Source organism: Dreissena polymorpha, chromosome 3, assembly GCF_020536995.1.
Source record: "Dreissena polymorpha isolate Duluth1 chromosome 3, UMN_Dpol_1.0, whole genome shotgun sequence".
Lineage (NCBI taxonomy): Eukaryota > Metazoa > Mollusca > Bivalvia > Myida > Dreissenidae > Dreissena > Dreissena polymorpha.
In genome coordinates this window covers 53,944,497-53,964,901 of record NC_068357.1, presented here as the reverse complement: position 1 = coordinate 53,964,901, position 20,405 = coordinate 53,944,497, and the positions used below count along the sequence as shown (strand labels likewise).

General features: G+C 36.5%; 1 protein-coding gene across 12 annotated transcripts in view; it reads right to left on the bottom strand.

Annotated features, from left to right (window-relative positions):
• Positions 1–20,405, bottom strand: part of LOC127874186 (methylcrotonoyl-CoA carboxylase beta chain, mitochondrial-like) — a 34,313-nt gene that overhangs the window by 6,535 nt on the left and 7,373 nt on the right. For 4 of the 12 annotated variants that reach the window (XM_052418381.1, XM_052418378.1, XM_052418388.1 and 1 more), the window contains 7 exons: positions 16,277–16,542; positions 12,955–13,122; positions 8,513–8,691; positions 7,423–7,494; positions 5,447–5,625; positions 5,078–5,270; positions 3,968–4,059 (listed from right to left, as the gene is read on the bottom strand). In XM_052418381.1, the coding sequence (XP_052274341.1) occupies positions 3,968–4,059; positions 5,078–5,270; positions 5,447–5,625; positions 7,423–7,494; positions 8,513–8,691; positions 12,955–13,122; positions 16,277–16,526 (1,133 nt within the window). In that variant the 5' untranslated portion in view covers positions 16,527–16,542. The other 8 variants (XM_052418389.1, XM_052418384.1, XM_052418387.1 and 5 more) reach the window with 8 other exon arrangements.

Sequence of the window (20,405 nt, the reverse complement as noted above, 5' to 3'; positions counted from 1 at the left end):
CATAAGAGAATTTCAGTATCAATTTGAAGTGAATCGGTGTAGAAATGAAGAAATTATAGTAAAAGGCAATTTTGGGTGGGTGTGGTCTATGTGGGCGGGGTGCCCCAGGGTTGGTAATGGGGCCATGCATATTTGAGATTGACTGTATTGTCATAAGAGAGGTTCAGTATCAATCTGAAGTAAATTGGTGCAGAAATGAAGAAGTTAATGTAAAATAACATAAAAAAAAGAGTGAAAATCTCTGACCCGGCCCCGCCCCAACCTCCATAACTTTTGACCCAGGGGTAAGATCAAAATTCCAAATAGTGCAGGGTCGCACATATGCTCATAGCTACCATGTGTGTAAGTTTCAAGGTTCTAGTGCTTATAGTGTAGGAGGAGATAGTGGCCAGGACGGACAGACAGACGGACGGACGGCGGAGATAACCACAATATTCTCACGCTTTTCAAAAAGCGTTGGGATAATTATTTGACAAACAAGAGCTGTCTCCATAGGATGACATATGCCCGCGATAAATGCTTGGATAGAAGTTATGAGCATTTTTCGAAACCTAAACACATTTTTTGAAACCAAAACGCGGACCAAAGTTCAAGGTCAAGATCAAAGGGGTCAAAATTTGTATGCGAATGGAAAGGCCATGTCCATATAGACATGCATTCCAAATATGAATGTTACATCTGAAGTGACATAGAAGTTACGAGCAATTTTCGAAACCTAAACGCAAAGTGTGATGGACAGAGAGACAGACAGACGGACAGACTGAGAGAGCGATCACTATATGCCCTCCTTCTGGGGCATAAAAAGCACTAACATTTAGTGAATAAATTTGACCAGATTTGTTAGAACTGAGGTATCAGTGGGTCTTTCCAAAGTCGGATGCATATTAAAGCGTTTTAAAACATCCTTTTCCATTCGATTCTGTTCAGCTGAAATATTATTTTAATTTTGTTCATAACAAGAAAAAATAGAACTCTTCCTGTAAGACAGGATATCAAGTGACAAGCAAAGACCATCAGGTCGCACAATATTTTTGCTAAATGAATTATATTGTCAACTAATGATAGAATCTTTACAGACCAGCGATTTTTTTCCTAAAAGGCAATTACCCAATAGAGAAAAAATTACAAAATTCCCAGTTGCAGTCTGAAAAATTCCCAAAAAGAAGGAAAATTGTGTCAATGTTTACTAAAAGAACATAATCTGGAAGTGAACAAATTAAATGAGCACTAAACATAACAAGATATGTGTTTGTCAGAAACACTATGTCCCCTTTTGCGCTGCTTTGAAGCTATATATTTGACCTTTGACCTTGAAGGATGACCTTGACATTTCACCACTCAAAATGTGCAGCTCCATGAGATACACGTGCATGCCAAATATCAAGATGCTATCTTCAATATTGCAAAAGTATTAATTAAATGAACGATTTTGACCCATATATATGACTTTGACCTTGAAGGATGACCTTGACCTTTAACCACTCAAAATGTGCAGCTCAATGAGATACACATGCATGCCAACTATCAAGTTGCTATCTTGAGTATTGCAAAAGTTATTGCAAATGTTAACGTTGGGGCAAACAAACAAACACACAAAGCAACAAACAGGGCAAAAACAATATGTCCCCCACTATAGTGGTGGGGGACATAAAAATTTAAAGTAAATATGTGTGGAAAAGAATTATTCAATGGGTTTGTTCAATTAAGTACAAAGCAATTAAAACACGTAAAATTCCAATCTAAATATTTAAAGACACAAATGTGTCAAATTTCAGATTTGTTTTGCACTTTTTTCCCAATTGGTGCCATACCGATTCTTTTCCAATTGCTCAATAAAAATTGCTGGAGAAATTAAGAAGTTGTGCAACTCAAAAAACCCATTTCGTGGCCCGAGTTATGGCCCTTGATTGTAAAAATGCAAGCATGGGTCATGTATGCATTTTAATTTGAAAGGTGACCTTTATGGGATTCTATGGACAAGCATGGATCAGTAAATGACACATTTTTAAACAAGAGAAATATTTCCCTTCTGTAGTAACAATCAAATCCATTCAGGGAATATAATGTAGCTGAAAAACAAAACAATAAAAACATAGCACTATATTGCTTTATGCTTGCCCCATTTCACCCCTGCCATAAAAACTATTTAATGTTCATAAAAACTAAAAGGTTTAGGCTGAAAAACAAAACAAGAACAATTTGTAAAGCATGCATGCCCCCCTATATGGGCTATAAGTTGTAGTAGCAGCCATTGTGTGAATACGTTTTTTGTCACGGTGGTGGTGGTGGTGGTGGTGGTGGAAGTAGTGGTAGTAGTAGTAGTAGTAGTAGTAGTAGTAGTAGTAGTAGTAGTAGTAGTAGTAGTAGTAGTAGTAGTAATAGTAGTGTAGTAGTAGTGTAGTAGTAGTAGTAGTAGTAGTAGAAGTAGTAGTAGTAGTAGTAGTAGTAGTAGTAGTAGTAGTAGTAGTAGTAGTAGTAGTAGTAGTAGTAGTAGTAGTAGTAGTAGTAGTAGTGTAGTAGTAGTAGTATTAGTATTAGTAGTAGTAGTAGTAGTAGTAGTAGTAGTTGTAGCAGTAGTAGTAGTAGTAGAAGTAGTAGTAGTAGCAGTGGTAGTAGTAGTAGCAGTAGAAGTAGTAGTAGCAGTAGAAGTAGTAAGAGTAGTAGTAGCAGTAGCAGTAGCAGTAGTAGAGTAGTAGTAGTATCAGTAGTAGTAGTAGTAGTAGTAGTAGTAGTAGTAGTAGTAGTAGTAGTAGTAGTAGTAGTAGTAGAGTAGTAGTAGTAGTAGTAGTAGTAGTAGTAGTAGTAGTAGTAGTAGTAGTAGTAGTAGTAGTAGTAGTAATAGTAGTAGTAGTAGTAGTAGTAGTAGTAGTAGTAGTAGTAGAAGTAGTAGTAGTAGAAGTAGAAGTAGTAGTAGCAGCAGCAGCAGCAGCTGCAGTAGCAGCAGCAGCAGCAGCAGCAGCAGCAGCAGTAGTATGCATTACAAAAATGCAGTTAGCCTTACATTTGGTAAAATTTATATATATTACAAGGAAGGCAAATGCAGTAACAATAAATTTAAACTTATTGCATTTGTTTCCCCTATATATAACAAAGATATAATAGTGTACTACCTCCCCTGTCCTGCTTATATTTATATTAATCAACAAAATTAAACATTAACACAATATTTAATATACAAAATATACAAAAAATCTCATATTCTGATAATATTTTTTACTGATCCACTGTATTTTACTAAAAGGATGATGTTTCATTGGACTGATAATTATAGATTTAGGATTACAGACCAGTTGCTTCAGTAATATTGTTCAGAGTGTGCCATGTTGGGCTCGTATGCATTCTTGAGTTATCATTCAAAAACCATTTTACTATTTCGAGTCACCGTGACCTTGACCTTTGACCTAGTGACCTCAAAATCCATAGGGGTCATCTGCGAGTCATGATCAATGTACCTATGAAGTTTCATGATCCTAGGCCCAAGCATTCTTGAGTTATCGTATGACAACCACCTGGTGGACGGACGGACGGACGGACCGACTGACATGAGCAAAGCAATATACCCCCTCTTCTTCGAAGGGGGGCATAAAAACATAGCACTATATTGCTTTAAGCTTGCCCCATTTCAGCCCTGTCATAAAAACTATTTAATGTTCATAAAAACTAAAGGGTTTAGTCATACCCTTGTATATAGGCAAACCCTGTGACCAATGTTGAGGTTTAGTCATACCCTTGTATATAGGCAAACCCTGTGACCAATGTTGGGGTTTAGTCATACCCTTGTATATATGCAAACCCTGTGACCAATGTTTGGGTTTAGTCATACCCTTGTATATAGGCAAACCCTGTGAACAATGTTTGGGTTTAGTCATACCCTTGTATATAGGCAAACCCTGTGACCAATGTTGGGGTTTAGTCATACCATTGTATAAAGGCAAACCATGTGACCAATGTTGGGGTTTAGTCATACCCTTGTATATAGGCAAACCCTGTGACCAATGTTGATCCCCACAGGGTCTTGAACTCATTAAATCTGCTCCCATCCACCAGACGTGACAGCACCTGGAAAACATACAAGCCTCGTTCTGGAATAACTGGGCTATATGCATTTGCCAAAAGTGTCTTCCCAGATTAGCCTGTGCAGTCCAGACAGGCTAATCAGCGGAAACATGTTCCACTTTTATGGTATCTTTAGTTTAAAAGAAGTCTCTACTTTGCAGAATCCAGTTAATGTTGAAAGTAACATCGATGATAAGCCTGTGTGGACTAAACAGGCAAATTTTAGCTGACAATTTATGCACAGGCATTAAGTCCAGGTTTCACAAAACGTTCTCATACAGTTCAAGAGCTGTGTAAAAAATGTTCGCAACTGCTCTATTTCTTCTAGTTTTGGATGTTAATTATGATTTAGGGCTAGTGAAGTGTTTGGTACGCGCGCTTCTCAACTAGGTGACACAGATAATATCCCCCTTCAAAGCCCATGTGTGCTTGGTTTGTCATCACCATACCACACGTGCGGGGTTTTCTAAGAGTACTTTAGCTTTCCCCCACAGAACAAGATTATACCAAAATCTTTCTGTAAAAAGTAAATAGCTGGAAATTGCAAATATATTTCAAAATTTGTTCCAAACATTAGTGAGTCTAGTAACATAATTAGGTAGGAGCCCCAGTCACAGAAGGATGTCATAAACCTAAACACACACACATGTTATGTTGTATTTCAATGACATGAAATGTCGTGGAAAACCTGGATAAAAAGTAGTCTCTACTTAGAAAATATTGGGGACTATTTTCCTACTCAAGTTGAATATTTGATCCTTAAGCATCACTTGAGCCTCTCTCTGGCAAAATGGGCTTTAATGCACAGGCTTATCAGAGACAGCACTTTCTGCTTAGACTGGACTTTGGTTTACAATAGATGTCCTTTAAATAAATTCCTTAGCAGTGGCAAGTGTCATCCCTGATTAGCCTGTGCAGACTACATGGGCTAATCTGGAACGACACTTTACGCAAATGCATTGAGCCACGTTTTCACAGAATGAGGCTAAAATAACCAGCAATATCTACTCTTAACTCGCACCTTCCTTATATCCATATTCTGCTGCTCCAGTCTTGGGATGAGGCCAGGGATTTCTGCTGGATCAAACAGGGGCTCTTCAGGGGTACGCAATCGTCCTGGATGTGATGGGAGGTTCAGCCCCTCTATAATGTCACGCCCGGTTTGGAACGCCTCATGCTCATCAGCTGCAAAGTAGTCTGTGCACCCGCTAACACTGAAAACAAAAAGAGCTAATTTAGTACATATATATACATAGTGTAAGAAAGTATAAAGTCTACAGTAGAAAAAATGACAAAAGACCATAATGTTTTCAAAACTGGTCACACATTAACTAAAAGACTAAGAAAAAAACATTACAAGTTACTTGAAAACGATTTAACCAAACCATACCTGCAGTGAAGAGTTGCTCCTCCCAACTCCTCGGCACTGATTATCTCCCCTGTCGCTGCCTGCACCAATGGGGGGCCCCCCAGGAATATGGTTCCTATGCGATGCACCATAACCGCTTCATCTGCCATAGTGGGGATGTATGCACCTCCCGCAGTGCAACTGCCACAAACAACAGCCACCTGAAAAAAGTGAGGTTTGTTATTCTGATATTTTTACATCATTCACTTTTACTTAGCTAAGAGCAAAGACGTATGTCCAAACCTGGCTTATAAGCAAACAAATACCTCAAAATATGGCTTAAAGCAAAAAAATAACTCTAAACCTGGCTTAAAAGCAAAAACATATCTCCAAACCTGGTCATATCAAACAAATAACTCCAAACCAGAATGGAGTGACAGTACTCTTGAAATGGGGATATTCTGAAATGGAAATAGTTATTTTATTTAAAGTAGCAGTAACCTTTACCTTGATCCAAAAATACAATTCCAAGCTACATCTGCATGTCCAAGTCACATTACTGGTATTTAAGCAACGATACTCAAGTTATTGAGTGAAAACCACTTTTTTATTAAAAGAAACAGTGACCTTGACCCAAACTCCTCTTAAAAGAATCCACTATTAGGTATGCAAGTATGCTACCTACACCAAACATCTTAGCATAATTAATCCATCCAAACTCAACTTATTGAGACGAAACTGTTTTCAGTAATTACTACCTTAATACTGATAAGTAAAAATTGGCAATCATTTAATTAGAAATAATTATTGAAGTGTGACATACTCCATTATATTTGAGCCTCGCTCTGTGAAAAGGGGGTTTGATGCAGGTGCGTAAAGTGTTGTCCCAGATTAGCCTGTGCAGTCCACACAGGCTAATCAGGAAAGACACTTTCCGCCTTAACTAGTTTTTTCGCTGAGAAGACTCTTTCTTGAAATGGAAAATATCATAAAGGCAGAAAGTGTTGTCCCTGATAAGCCTGTGCAGACTGCACAGGCTCATTTAGGACGACACTTTACACACATGCATTAAATTTCCTATTCACAGAGCGCGGCCCATTTTATTTTTAACGTGTTCCCGTTATTATCACAGCATAAGAATCATTCTCAACACATAAGTATTTGTTTTCTCAAACTGGGCCGCAATTATAAATCAAAGGCAGTTACTGGAATCAGATTCTTTACCTGCATTATATGGAACAATATACCCAGTGTCGTCAGAGGCGCATGACAAACAGAATAGATGAATTTAATTAATAACATTTTGCACATCATAATGACAGCCAAAGTGAAATATAATTGCTGCTGGCCGCATCCTGCTGGTGACTGTTAAACTCTGGTGTAATAACAACTTATTTTTGTTCAGGGGGAGGGATCTTGTCTAACAGCTTAATACAGGTGACTGCTAGTTCAGGTAAGACTTTATATTTATCTAAAGTTTCATCAACATCAGTTTATGAAAACTTAAGTTATTGAGCATAAACCACTTACTAGAGAGCAGACATTACCTGTGGAACTATATTAATGTAAATATTTATCCGTAGGGCTACATTAATTTCAAATATTTTTTGTGGCACTAGATAGTTCTCACTATTTACCAATGGAGCTACATTATTCTGAATATTTACCTATGAACTACCTTATTCTCAATATTTACCTATGAACTTCATTATTCTTTATATTTACCTGTGGAACTATTTAAATACCAGGTAGTGTATTCCAAGGTAAACATAAATAATTAATTAGTATCATTGTTTAACAAATAGAATATTGTAGTCCAAAAGTTAATACTGAGAATACTTTAGTTCCACAAGTGAATATTGAAAGTGAGTATTCTCAGTGGTTTAACAATGACACTAATTAATTATTAATGTTTACTTTTGGAATTACATTACCTGTCTTATTGATATTTACTTGTGAAAATACCTGATTCTCTTTAATTACCTCTGAAACAACAAACCCATTTTATTCATATTTACCTGAGGAATTCCCATGGCCCCCATGACTGCTTCATTGTAGAAAGTCTGCCCACCAGGGTTAAAAATCTCTGCCTGTAGAGATAAATATAGTCTAATTTGACTACTGCTTTGTTAAACTTAAATAATACACAACATTAATTTGATATATATTCTGTATATTTGAAAAAGCAAGAACTAAATTCAAAGTTAAATCACAAAACAAAATTTCCCAGGTCGCCTTGGTGTAGTGAATATGGTGTCCGCTTCGCAAGGGGGAGGTCACTGCTTTCAATCTTCCCTTAAGACACAAAGTAGTAATTCTTAGTCCCAGGAAACAGACTCGAGAGCGTTTCAATAAGCCTTAGGCTTTCGATGCAATCGCGCTTAAATAAACAGGTTTAAACTACACAAACTGACATTAAAACAAAAACATATAATACAAAAGTTATAAAGTTTTGCTGCTTAGTGACTTCAATGGTTATTGTTATAGAAAATCAAATTCTATTTTTGCTTGTAACAAAATCTGTATCAAAACAGATGATTGTGCCGTTGTTTACATTACAGGCTATACTGCCTAAATTGTATACATATTCCTAGATCACCTGCAAATCCAATTACCAATTAATTTTTCAGACAACCCATATTTTCAGAAAATAATTTTATCACATTTTAGATTTGTCACAAATCATTTTCAAGGCATCAGCCACACACAAAAATGAAACAAGCATGTCTTATGATTTACATGATATATGAACTTTAATAATCACCAAATGACTAAATGTTAACAAGATAATTATTCAACTATGGTTTGCTCAGTTTGGGTATTTCTAAATCAATTAAATTTTGCCCTGGAAAATCAGGGCTAATGCATGTGTGTAAAGAGTAATATCAGATTAGCCTATGCAGTCCGCAGAGGATCAGAAGGGAAGCCACTTTCCTCTTTAATGGCTATTTTTCTTTTTAAAGAAGTCTGTTCTTAGCAAACATCCAGTTTAGGAGGAAAGAGCTGTGCCTATTAATTGTGTATGGACTTCACAGGCTCATCTGGGACAACACTTTACACACATGCATTAAGCAAAGTTTTCCCAATATGCAAAGATCTATTTATGACCTGCAATGGCAGGAAAGCCCCTCCCGAGTCCACTGCATACACACAGGGGAGTCTGTTTTCCAGGGCAATCTCCTGCGCCCGCAGCTGTTTCTTCAACGTGATTGGGTACACCGTCCCACCCTTCACTGTCCCATCGTTGGCAATGATCATACAGAACTTGTCGTAAATCTTCCCGATGCCTGAAGAAAGGATACTTTTTATTTACTCAGATTATTTAAAGACTAGTATATATATTGATAAATATGTAGCAGAAACAATTGAAGTGTCAATAGTGTAAGCCAAATTTTTGGAATGATAGGAAAGCAATTTACAGCAAAAGTTAACCGCGAATGTATACTCATAACTTTTATGAATTCCCAAAGTCGCAAAAATGTACATAGAATTTGATAATACATGTTTACTTTATATAGATCTAAATGAATTTCATTTTAGTTATCAGTAAAACCACCCATCACTGCCATTTACCAAAAAAAAACACATCTGAGTCACGTTCTGAGAAAACTGGGCATAATGCATGTGCGTAAAGTGTTGTCCCTGATTAGCCTGTGCAGACAGCTAATCTGGGACGACACTTTAAGCACATGCATTATGCCCAGTTTTCTTAGAACGCGACTAATTTATTTTATGATCATACAGTACTTGTCATGAATCTTCCATATGCCTGAAGAAGTGTGAAAGTTTCTGTCTTGGCTTTGTATTATCATTTAACCCATTACCACTTGGATTGATGCCTTTGTCACCCCTTTGAAAGTCCCTTTTTTGCTTGAGTCATGTTTTAAAGGCTTAATTACCAACCCTAAGATATTTATTAGCAGAAAACAGGATAAAACCTTAACAGACTGCGAGTAACTCATAGGCTGTTCAGGTTATATTTTGGTTTCATGCATCCATTTTGATTTGAGCAGAAAATGTTAAAGACAGAGATTTTTTTAGAACAACCCTGTAGAAAAGTGTCGAGAGCATACCGGGTAAGGTAAAATTTCTGATTTATTGGAAAACAAATTTTACAACAACAGTTAACAAGAGGGCCTGAAAGGCCCAAAGTCGCTCACCTGAGATAACAAGATATTATTGGGACAAATCTTCTGACCAAGTTTCACAAAGATCGGAAAATAAATGTGGCCTCTAGAGTGTTAACAAGGTTTTACTATAGCCATATAAGGAAAAATGCCCCGCCCCCTGGCAGCCATGTTTTTCAACCAACCGGCATCATTTTTAAACTCAACCAAGATATTATTGGGAGGAATTTTCTGACCAAGTTTCAAGAAGATCGGACAGTTAATGTGGCCTCTAGAGTGTTAACAAGATTTTAATATAGCCATATAAGGAAAAATGCCCCGCCCCTTGGAAGCCATTTTTTTTCAAGCAAACATAATTATTTTTGAACTCATCCAAGATATTATTTAGACCAATCTTTTGACCAAATTTCATGAAGATTGGACAATAAATGTGGCCTCTAGAGTGTTAACAAGATTTTACTTTAGCCATATATAGCCATATGAGGAAAAATGCCCTGCCCCTGGTGGCCATGTTTTTAAAGCAACCAAAACCATTTTTGAACACATCTAAGATATCATTGGGACAAAATCTTCTGACCAAGTTTCATGACGATCGGAAAATAAATGTGACCTCTAGAGTGTTAACAAGGTTTTACTATAGCCATATTAGGAAAATAGCCCCGCCCCTGTGGTGGCTATGTTTTTCAACCAACCAGCATCATTTTTTAACTCGTCCAAGATATTATTGGGATGAATCTTCTGACCGAGTTTCATGAAGATTGGACTATAAATGTGGCCTCTAGAGTGTTAACAAGATTTTACTATAGCCTTAGATAGCCATATAAGGAAAAATGCCCCACCCCTTGGCGGCCATGTTATTCAAGCAAACGTAACCATTTTCAAACTCATCCAAGATATCATTAGGACAAATCTTCTGACCATATTTCATCAAGATTGGTAAATAAGTGTGGCCTCTAGAGTTTTAACAAGGTTTTACTATAGCCATATAAGGTAAAATGCCCCACCCCCTGGCGGCCATGTTTTTCAACCAACTGGCATCATTTTCGAACTCGTCCAAGATATTATTGGGATGAATCTTCTGACCAAGTTTCATTAAGATTGGACAATAAATGTGGCCTCTAGAGTGTTAACAAGATTTTACTATAGCCATATATAGCCATATAAGGAAAAATGCCCCGCCCCTTGGCAGCCATGTTTTTCAAGCAAAGGTTACCATTTTTGAACTCATCAAAGATATCAGTGGGACAAATCTTCTGAGCAAGTTTCATGAAGATCGAAAAATAAATGTGGCCTCTAGAGTGTTAACAAGGTTTTACTATAGCCATATAAGGAAAAATGCCCCGCCCCCTGGCGGCCATGTTTTTAAACCAACCGGCATCATTTTCAAACTCGTCCAAGATATTATTGGGATGAATCTTCTGACCAAGTTTCATGAAGATCAGAAAATAAATGTGGCCTCTAAAGTGTTAACAAGATTTTACTATAGCCATATATATAGCCTATATGGAAAAATGCCCCGCTCCTTGGCAGCCATGTTTTTCAAGCAAACGTAACCATTTTCGAACTCATCCAAGATATCATTGAAACCAATCTTCTGACCAAATTTCATGAAGATTGGACAATAAATGTGGTCTCTAGAGAGTGAACAAGGCAAATGTTGACGTCGCACAACAGACAACGCACGACGGACAACAGATAATGCATGACGGACAAAAGGCGATCACAAAAGCTCACCATGAGCACGTTGTGCTCAGGTGAGCTAAAAATACAATCACAACTGTTAAAACACTTTTGAGGAATAAGATTTAACATCCTTTATTTCCAAAGTCGCAAAAAGTGTACAAAGAATTGATAATATACTTTTCTTATTTATTTTTTATCATTCCAATATAAACTATTTCAATAAACAAGAGGGCCTGAAAGGCCCAAAGTCGCTCACCTGAGATAAAAAGAAATGACCTGTTCTTTTCAGCCCAAGATATCAATGAAACACAATTATGTTCTAACCAAGTTTAAGAAGAATGAACAACAAATGGCCCCCTGGTGGCCATGTAATTTTTTAACAGACCTGAACCATTTTTGAACTCTTCCAAGATATGTCCAAATTTCATGAAGATAATGTGTCTTCTAGACTGTTCACATGTTTTCACTTTATACATATAAAGAAAACTGCCCCACCACCTGGTGCCCATGTTTTTCCACTTATCACGACCATTTTCAAATTCATCCGAGACATCCACATAGCCAATGTTTTGACGAAATTTCATGATGATTAGGCGAAAAATGTGACATCTAGAGTGTTGACAAGCTTTTTTACTATATAAATATAAGGAAAAAGACCCCCCTGACGGCCATGTTTTTTTACCGATCCAAACCATTTTCGAACTCAACTGTCGTATCCAGGTGTGGTATTGCGGTCTCGTTTGCTTACGCAAGTGAACCGGTCATCATTTTCGAACTTGTCCAGGATATTATTGGGATTAATCTTCTGACCAAATTTCATGAAGATTGGGCAATAAATGTGGTCTCTACAGTGTTAACAAGATTTTACTATAGCCATATAAGGAAAAATTTCCCGCCCCTTGGCAGCCATGTTTTTCAAGCAAACATAACCATTTTCGAGCTCATCCAAGATATCATTATGACCAATCTTCTGACCAAATTTCATGAAGATTGCACAATAAATGTGGCCTCTAGAGAGTGAACAAGGCAAATCTTGACGTCGCTGAAACGGAGGACGGACAACGGACAAAAGGCAATCACAAAAGCTTACCATGAGCATGTTGTGCTCAGGTGAGCTAAAAAAGCAGCGTACAATGCTCTAGGTATGACAATTGAATTTATTTTTTCAAATATCCTTATTGGCTTGGGATCATTTGGTGTGAATGCATACCTGAAACAATATAATGAAGGGAGATGAACATAGAGCCAGCTATGCTCCAGCATATATGCTAGGACTAGGAGCTTGGGGAATTCACTTTAATTACCAGTAATACCCTGCAATCCCCCCAGCCACTTTCCACAATAAAATCATTTCATAAAAAAACATACTTTAAATTGAGCAGCAACAGCTACCTGAACAATATAGAGAAATTCGGCCAGATTTTTATTTGTATCTTTCATAGAAGCTATGTGAATACTGCCTCCTCAAATTTCTATGTGTCTGAGAAAACTGGGCTTCATGCAAGTGCATAGAGTGTCATAACAGATTAACCTGTGAAGTCTGCACAGGTTAATCAGGCAAGACACATTTGTTTGAATGGAATTTTTTGTTTAATGGAAGTCTCTTCTAAACAAAAAACAGTCTAGGCCGAAAACGGCATCCCTAATTAGCCTGTGGGACTGCACAGGCTAATCTTTGATGACACTTTACGTTCATGCATCGAGCCCAGTTTCCAGAGCAAGATTTATTTGTTCACCAACCAGTTATAACCCCTGCCCTGGGCACATCCCCGTATTCCATGTTATGTCCTGCAATGGGAGACAACTCCAGGAATTCTGCATCATCGTCAACCAACAGCTTGATTCTTTCCCTTGCCAACAGCTTCTTGTGCTGTTTTGTGTGCCGCAGGATTGCCTTCTCTCCTCCACCTTAGACAAACTTGGTTGTGAAAGCCTTAGTACACAAACAAAGGATTTTATGTTTAAAGCTAAATCTTGAAAGGCTCTTTGTTGATAAAATAAACTTATGTTAAATTAAATTAAGTTATTTACCAGTTCAAATTTGCAGCTTAATGGAGATGAGGCCAGTGTTTGAAAGGCCCATCATTTTGTATTCAATAAGTAATGGCTTATTACTCCCATGCCTCTCTGTAGTGATGCAAATATACATCTTATAATAGCGAAGTAGCAAAAACTAATTGGATTATACAATATATCATTATATATGTTTTTTTATGTTGGATTGTTTTCTTCCCACTCCCATTATTTAATTATAAAACAAGAGGGCCATGATGGCCCTGAATCGCTCACCTGACTCATTAAGATCAGATGAAAACTATGACCTCTATTGTCTACACAATGTTTTTCTATGATTTGACCTAGTGACCTAGTTCCTGACTCTAGATGACCCAAATACAATCCCAATCCAGATTTCATCAAGATAAACATTCTGACCACAGTTCATAAATATTGGATGAAAACTGTGACCTCTATTGTCAACACAAGGTTTTTCTATTTATTTGACCTAGATTTTTACCCCAGATGACCCAAATACAATCCCACCCAGATTTCATCAAGAATTCTGACCAAATTTCATAAAGGTTGGATGAAAACTGTGATCTCTAATGTCTACACAAGGTTTTTCTATTATTTGACCTAGTGACCTTGTTTTTGACCCCAGATGACCCAAATACAATCCCAAACCGGATTACATCAAGATAAACATTTTGACCAAATTTCATCAAGATTGGATGCAAACTGTGACCTCTACTGTCTACACAAACAAATTGTTGACGGACGGACGCACGGACACACGCAGGCACGCACAACGGACGCCGGACATCACACGATCACATAAGCTCACCGTGTCACTTCATGACAGGTGACCTAAAAATATGTGTCGGAGATAAACATGAACAGTTGTGGTTGAAATCCCATAGAAACAAGGGCTGTTTGTAAAACATGCATGCCCCCCTATATGGGCTATAAGTTGTAGTAGCAGCCATTGTGTGAATACGTTTTTTGTCACGGTGGTGGTGGTGGTGGTGGTGGTGGAAGTAGTGGTAGTAGTAGTAGTAGTAGTAGTAGTAGTAGTAGTAGTAGTAGTAGTAGTAGTAGTAGTAGTAGTAATAGTAGTGTAGTAGTAGTGTAGTAGTAGTAGTAGTAGTAGTAGAAGTAGTAGTAGTAGTAGTAGTAGTAGTAGTAGTAGTAGTAGTAGTAGTAGTAGTAGTAGTAGTAGTAGTAGTAGTAGTAGTAGTGTAGTAGTAGTAGTAGTAGTAGTAGTAATAGTAGTTGTAGTAGTAGTAGTAGTAGTAGAAGTAGTAGTAGTAGTAGAAGTAGTAGTAGTAGTAGTAGTAGAAGTAGTAGTAGAAGTAGTAGTAGTAGTAGTAGTAGTAGTAGTAGTGGTAGTAGTAGTAGTAGTAGTAGTAGTAGTGGTAAAAGTAGTAGTAGTAGTGGCAGTAGTAGTAGAAGTAGTAACAGTAGACGTGGTGGTGGTGGTGGTGGTGGTGGTGGTGGCAGTAGTACTAGTAGTAGTAGAACTAGTAGTAGTAGTAGTAGTAGTAGTAGTAGTAGTAGTAGTAGTAGTAGTAGTAGTAGTAGTAGTAGTAGTAGTGGTAGTAGTAGTAGAAGTAGTAGTAGTAGTAGTAGTAGTAGTAGTAGTAGTAGTAGTAGTAGTAGTAGTAGTAGTAGTAGCAGTAGCAGTAGCAGTAGCAGTAGCAGCATTACAAGACCAATACTTAAGAATGATCAAATGGGAAAAGGTAACATAGCACCAGCAGTAAATATGGGGCTCATTTACAGGTCAGATTTGGAATCTCTGCTGTAAAATGAGATTTTGAATGAATTAAAGGGAGGCAAATCTGTAATAAAAAGAACATGCATAAACTGTAGTTGTTTCCCTTGTTTGAACCATGCTAAATCCTTACAAGTTTGGAAAGAATTGGATGAAAAATTTGGACTTTATTGCATAAACACCATTTTCTCAATTCAAGGGGAGGTAATTCTGTACTTCATGGACCAATAATGCTCATTTTTTGTAGGGTTCGTGTCCTCATTGATATAAAGACACTGTGCAAATTTGGAAAGGATCGGACAAAAAATGTGGAAGATTTTTGAAAGTTTTCACAAAATAGGCAAAAACGAATAAACATGCAAAGTTCAACGAGCTCCTGCGGCCATGTTTTTTGACGAATCAAATTTCTTTGAACAACTTTTTCAGGGGAGCCCTCAAAGGTCATCCCTGTGAAATTTTTTGAAAATCTGATGAGCGGTTTCTGACAAGAAGATTTTTTAAGGTTTTTACCATATATGGTCATGGCGGCCATCTTGGTTATGTGATCAAATTTTTTTTTAACAATTCTTTTGTCCCATGACCTAGGGATGCTCCACACGAAATTTAGTTGAAATTGGCTCAATGGTTTAGTAGAAGAAGATGTTTACAAATTGTTTACAGACGGACGGACGGACGGACGCCGGACGCTGAGTGATCACAATAGCTCACCTCGAGCTATCGCTCAGGTGAGCTAAAAATAAATACAATTATACATTTGACTGTTTTTTCATTCATTAAATATTCTTGATCACCTATATAAACAATCGAATTCATTGAATCAATATTCGCCACCAAAAATAAATTTTGTGACAGACGGACGGACAAACTGACGGACAACACCAATTCTATATGCCTCTGCTTTTGGCAGGGATTAATAATGTCTGGCACAATTCTCCCATAGATTACGTTAAAAAATAAAGGCTTGTGGCATGTAAGCTGATGAAGAATTTGTAAAGGCAGTTTGCAAAACTATCATGGACTCAACACATATCAATCTTTTTCATATCAAAACAAATCATCTTACCAAATATGTTAAATATTTAGACTTGTATATTCTTGGATACAGGTTTTTCTTGAAAATGTTTAATTATAAAACACTGTATTACACCACCAATACCTTAAAGATAATCTCTCCCCTCAATTTTGCATGTTTACGTTTTGGCATTTTAACACCAAACATAGACATTTTATGCAAATATAAGAGCCAGATAAGTTACTGGATAAAAAGAATTAACACAATTTGTACATTACCAGCCAGGGACTGTGCTAGAATTTCCTCATAATTTGCTGTCAAAGATTGTGTCGTTTCCACATTTTTTTGAAACTGGGAGTCAGAAGTATCCACGGTTCCATCTAGTACAGGGAAGGGCTTGACTCTCCTTTGCCGTACAGTGCTTGTGCATCTTGTCACAGTCAAATGTAGGCAGCGACAAAGGCAAGAAAGGTTTTGTGTTGGTCTTAAGGACCACAACAACCTTGGGTGGCGTAAATAGCCTGACATGTGTTGATGTGATGATCTGGAAATGAAAAATTTAAGATAAGGCTTTTTTATGACAACTTTTACAATGAACAGATGCTCATGAAATGAAAGACTATATTTTTCTTAAAATCAGTACTAATATGTTCATGTTTTTAATACATAATTTTATGCCTGTACAGGAATTATGAAAACACAAAATAAATTAGAATGCACTGGGTCTGAGAATATATACATATATGATTGTTGCGACATTCATTTTGCTCCCTGCCCATACCAAAACACCAAAGGAACCCATTTTTACATTAGTCAGCATTTTATTTTGTCAAAGTTGCTTGTCAGGCAGCAACATGATTTTAACTGCTATTATTTACTACTATGTCATGTACAGATCCTAATAGTAATAACTCAATTGGTGAACAGATGGGTCTAATATTTGCATTGAATATGAAAAATTTCCTGCAAAGGTCTAAATATGAAAACTATATTTTTAATTTGATTGACATAATAACAATAGAAACAAGAGCATCAATGCCACTTAAACTCTTAATTAGCTGTGCTCTGAAAAACAAATCAGGAATGTGTACAGGTTTTTTTTCTCCACTTTTTGGGAAGATAGCCCATGGCTTTGGAATTGGGAATTTTATCGGCATTTTCATGAAATTGGTAAAATAAATTCATTAGCCTTTTTTTCCACACGAAAAGTCCACTAATTAGGGAAATACTAAATTTGATATAACACTTTATAATCATTAAAATTAAAAGAACAAAATCATAAAATACTTTGTTAGATGTAATTGAATTAAAATTGAGATAAAATACACATAAGACACTTCTTTCTAAAAAAAATATTTTTTTTATTATTTTTTTTTTGAAATTGAGAATTTTTTGCCACATTTTGGGAAAAAAGTATACTTTTTGGGATTGGGAACATAGCGGAATTTCGGCTATAAAATCGGGCCAAAAAAAACCCTGGTGTAGATCATTGGGAATTTTAAAAGTGTCTTGAACATTTTAACGTCATGTTGAAGACATGCATGAACTTTCAATGAAATCACTTGAGAAATGTGGAAGTAGTTTGCACCTCAAGTTCCAAAAAATATGGCTTATTGAGTGTCTCAATGATAGAGTGTCCAATATCCCCCACTAAAACTTCATTTGCCGCTGTAAAATAATAATATGTTATCAATAATTCTGTTTGGGTAAGTTCAAAATAATGGGACATTATATAGCATGCCAGGGCCGTACCCAGGATTTTTTTACTGGGGGGGCCCAACCGGGGAGGGTTTGGGAAGGGTCCCCCCTCCCTATATATATACTTTTTTTAATTTGGCACTTTGCAAGGTGAATTTTAATGCTTATAAAAAACGTATTTTGTGCTATGAATTAATGGAATATAACAAGTAAATCAGCACATTTCGGAAGTCTTAAGCTTTAAAAATTGGTGCGAATTCACAACAATATCAAAAGCTTTAGATTTCCGAAACTTACAGGTTTAAACTGACTATTATCCACATAAACTCTCGTATTGCTTCCACCATTTTTTTCACAAATCAATAACGTCACAGGTTTTTTTAAATCTGATTTTTTGGGAAAGACCGTGCCATTTTTTAGGAAAAAAATTGCGCGAAACGCCTAATTTTTTGGGGAAATAATGAAAGTCTTAAAGAATCAATTTAACATATTTTACTGTTTTCAAACAAATTCAAGGAAAGAGATAATTTAGTTATACAATAGTTTTCTACACTGGATCAGGTTAACTTATATAATGAGATCGATTTGTTGTTTCAATTTTCATTTTTTTACCAATGAGCCAATAATAGGTTGATATTACTCAATTCTCGGTACTCAATTATTTTAAATACTGAATTCTGCCAAATTCTTATCTGTTGCTCGGCAAATTTATGAATCTGTTTTTCTTTTAATCAAGCATGTTAACTATCTCGTCGTAGTGTTTTTAGTGATTTCCTTTCAAAAATTATATATACTCAGTTTTAATACCTTTGTCAGTGTTTTTGTTCCGGTTCAAATTCAGGGCCCTATTCTCAATGCAAAAAGTATATATTGGGACCTAAAAATTCCCAATAAAAGGTTTCAAAAAAAATAATTAAACTTTAAGAAGGGAAAATACGTCTAGGGCCTTCTCAAAGAAGGAAAGAAACTTAAGTCGGCAATTATCAGACCATAGTCTACGAACTCCTGTAGCATTGCTTCCATACACGTATCAAAATACATGACATCAACCATCGTTAGATGAAGCATTCATGATCACAATGGGGGACTGATCGGGGATGTGTGTACAAGGCGATTAGAAAACATTGCCTGGAGGCTTATCTCGATTGGCGAGCGTTAATCCCCTTGTTTATCAGGGACAATAAAACATAGCTGCTCTTTTGTTTTGAGGCAAAGTGTACTGTGGGCCCTTGCACGAGAGAAAAAATTGCAGTGGGCCGATTATTAAAAAAAATCATAGTTCGACAGCCAGCTGGGGGGGCCCGGGCCCCTGGGCCCATGGCCTGGGTATGGGCCTGCATGCTAGAGTAAGTATCAAACACTGCATAAAAATTAAGTTAAGGCTTTGAAGCCGTGTTAAAATCTGTCAGAGAGACTGAAAAAATACCTCTGACAAACATGTGTGTGCTATCAATCCTATCATTCGCAATGTCTGACAAGAAAATGTGTTCACAAGTAAAAGTATGCATTGACACAACTCTGGCAATATTTCAATCTATAAATTGGGTAATGTGTAAGAAATTGCCAAAGCCTTCTTAGATTCCACAGGGTCTGCCTTTGTAACTTTAAGATACTTAAGAAACTTAAGAAATGTATCTGCTTGATTTAAAAAAATAAAAGGTTTTAGGGTAAGGACCCCTCTAACCCGGGTACCGCTCTAACCCCATACCAATTTCCCTGCAAACACATAAATAAACGTCAAACCATAATTGTACAATTGTTATTAAGAGAAACTATTGCATTGTCTTCCGGTTTTTATCGCTTGGCACTGGACCTTATGGAAGAATGTGTAACCATTAAGTACGACAGAGATCCGAATTCTTATTATATCCGAATAACTATATCTGAAGGTAAACGTTTATTTTGTTGCGAATCAAGTTTAGAGAATCAGTTTTATAAAATTTTCTTGTTAACAACAAGTAAAAATAAGTCAGGATTTATTTATATAGTTTAAAGTTATAAAATATTCTCCAGCGATGTATGGTGCAAATTATGTTGTTATTGGCGTCTTCTTTACGTTACACTTTTTGACCCCAACAGAGCCCCTACTAAACTCCTCAAGACATCAAGAGTTACCCAGCAAATTTTTACTAGGTACGACCGCTCATTCAGTGACAGGTTATTTGATCACAAACTGTTCGTAAACCTTGTTAAAACCAAACATTGTTTGGTTCTAAACACACATCCTATTTCTTAGTTAAATGTTTCTTGCCATTGAGTACAGAATTTACCTTCGATTTAAGTTAAATGTCTTGGTTATAAAAAGGATCAATGTTTGTCATGCAAGTCCATAGCTACGTAATTTCTTTTAAAACAAACTCCATGTTAAGAATCTTATACAGAAAAGAAAGCTTTTAACTATGCACACCAGAAAACGCTTGGTACTGTCTCTGATACAGTGTCTCTACAATACTGCAAGCTTAATTTGGTAGCTAGGTATAACCGGGCTACTTAAAAATAAACTTTGAACAGCTGATATATAGAATTAAATGATACGATTAAGTTTAAATATTGATAACGGGGTTTGTTTTGTAAAGAACAATTTTCATACATAGGTTGATTACCTGTTCCAAAAAGAGTAGAACAAATTATGCCCTGTCATGTCAATAGGGTTACATAATATTTTGGTGAAATTTTTAAACCTTAAACATTCATACGAATACCGGGGTA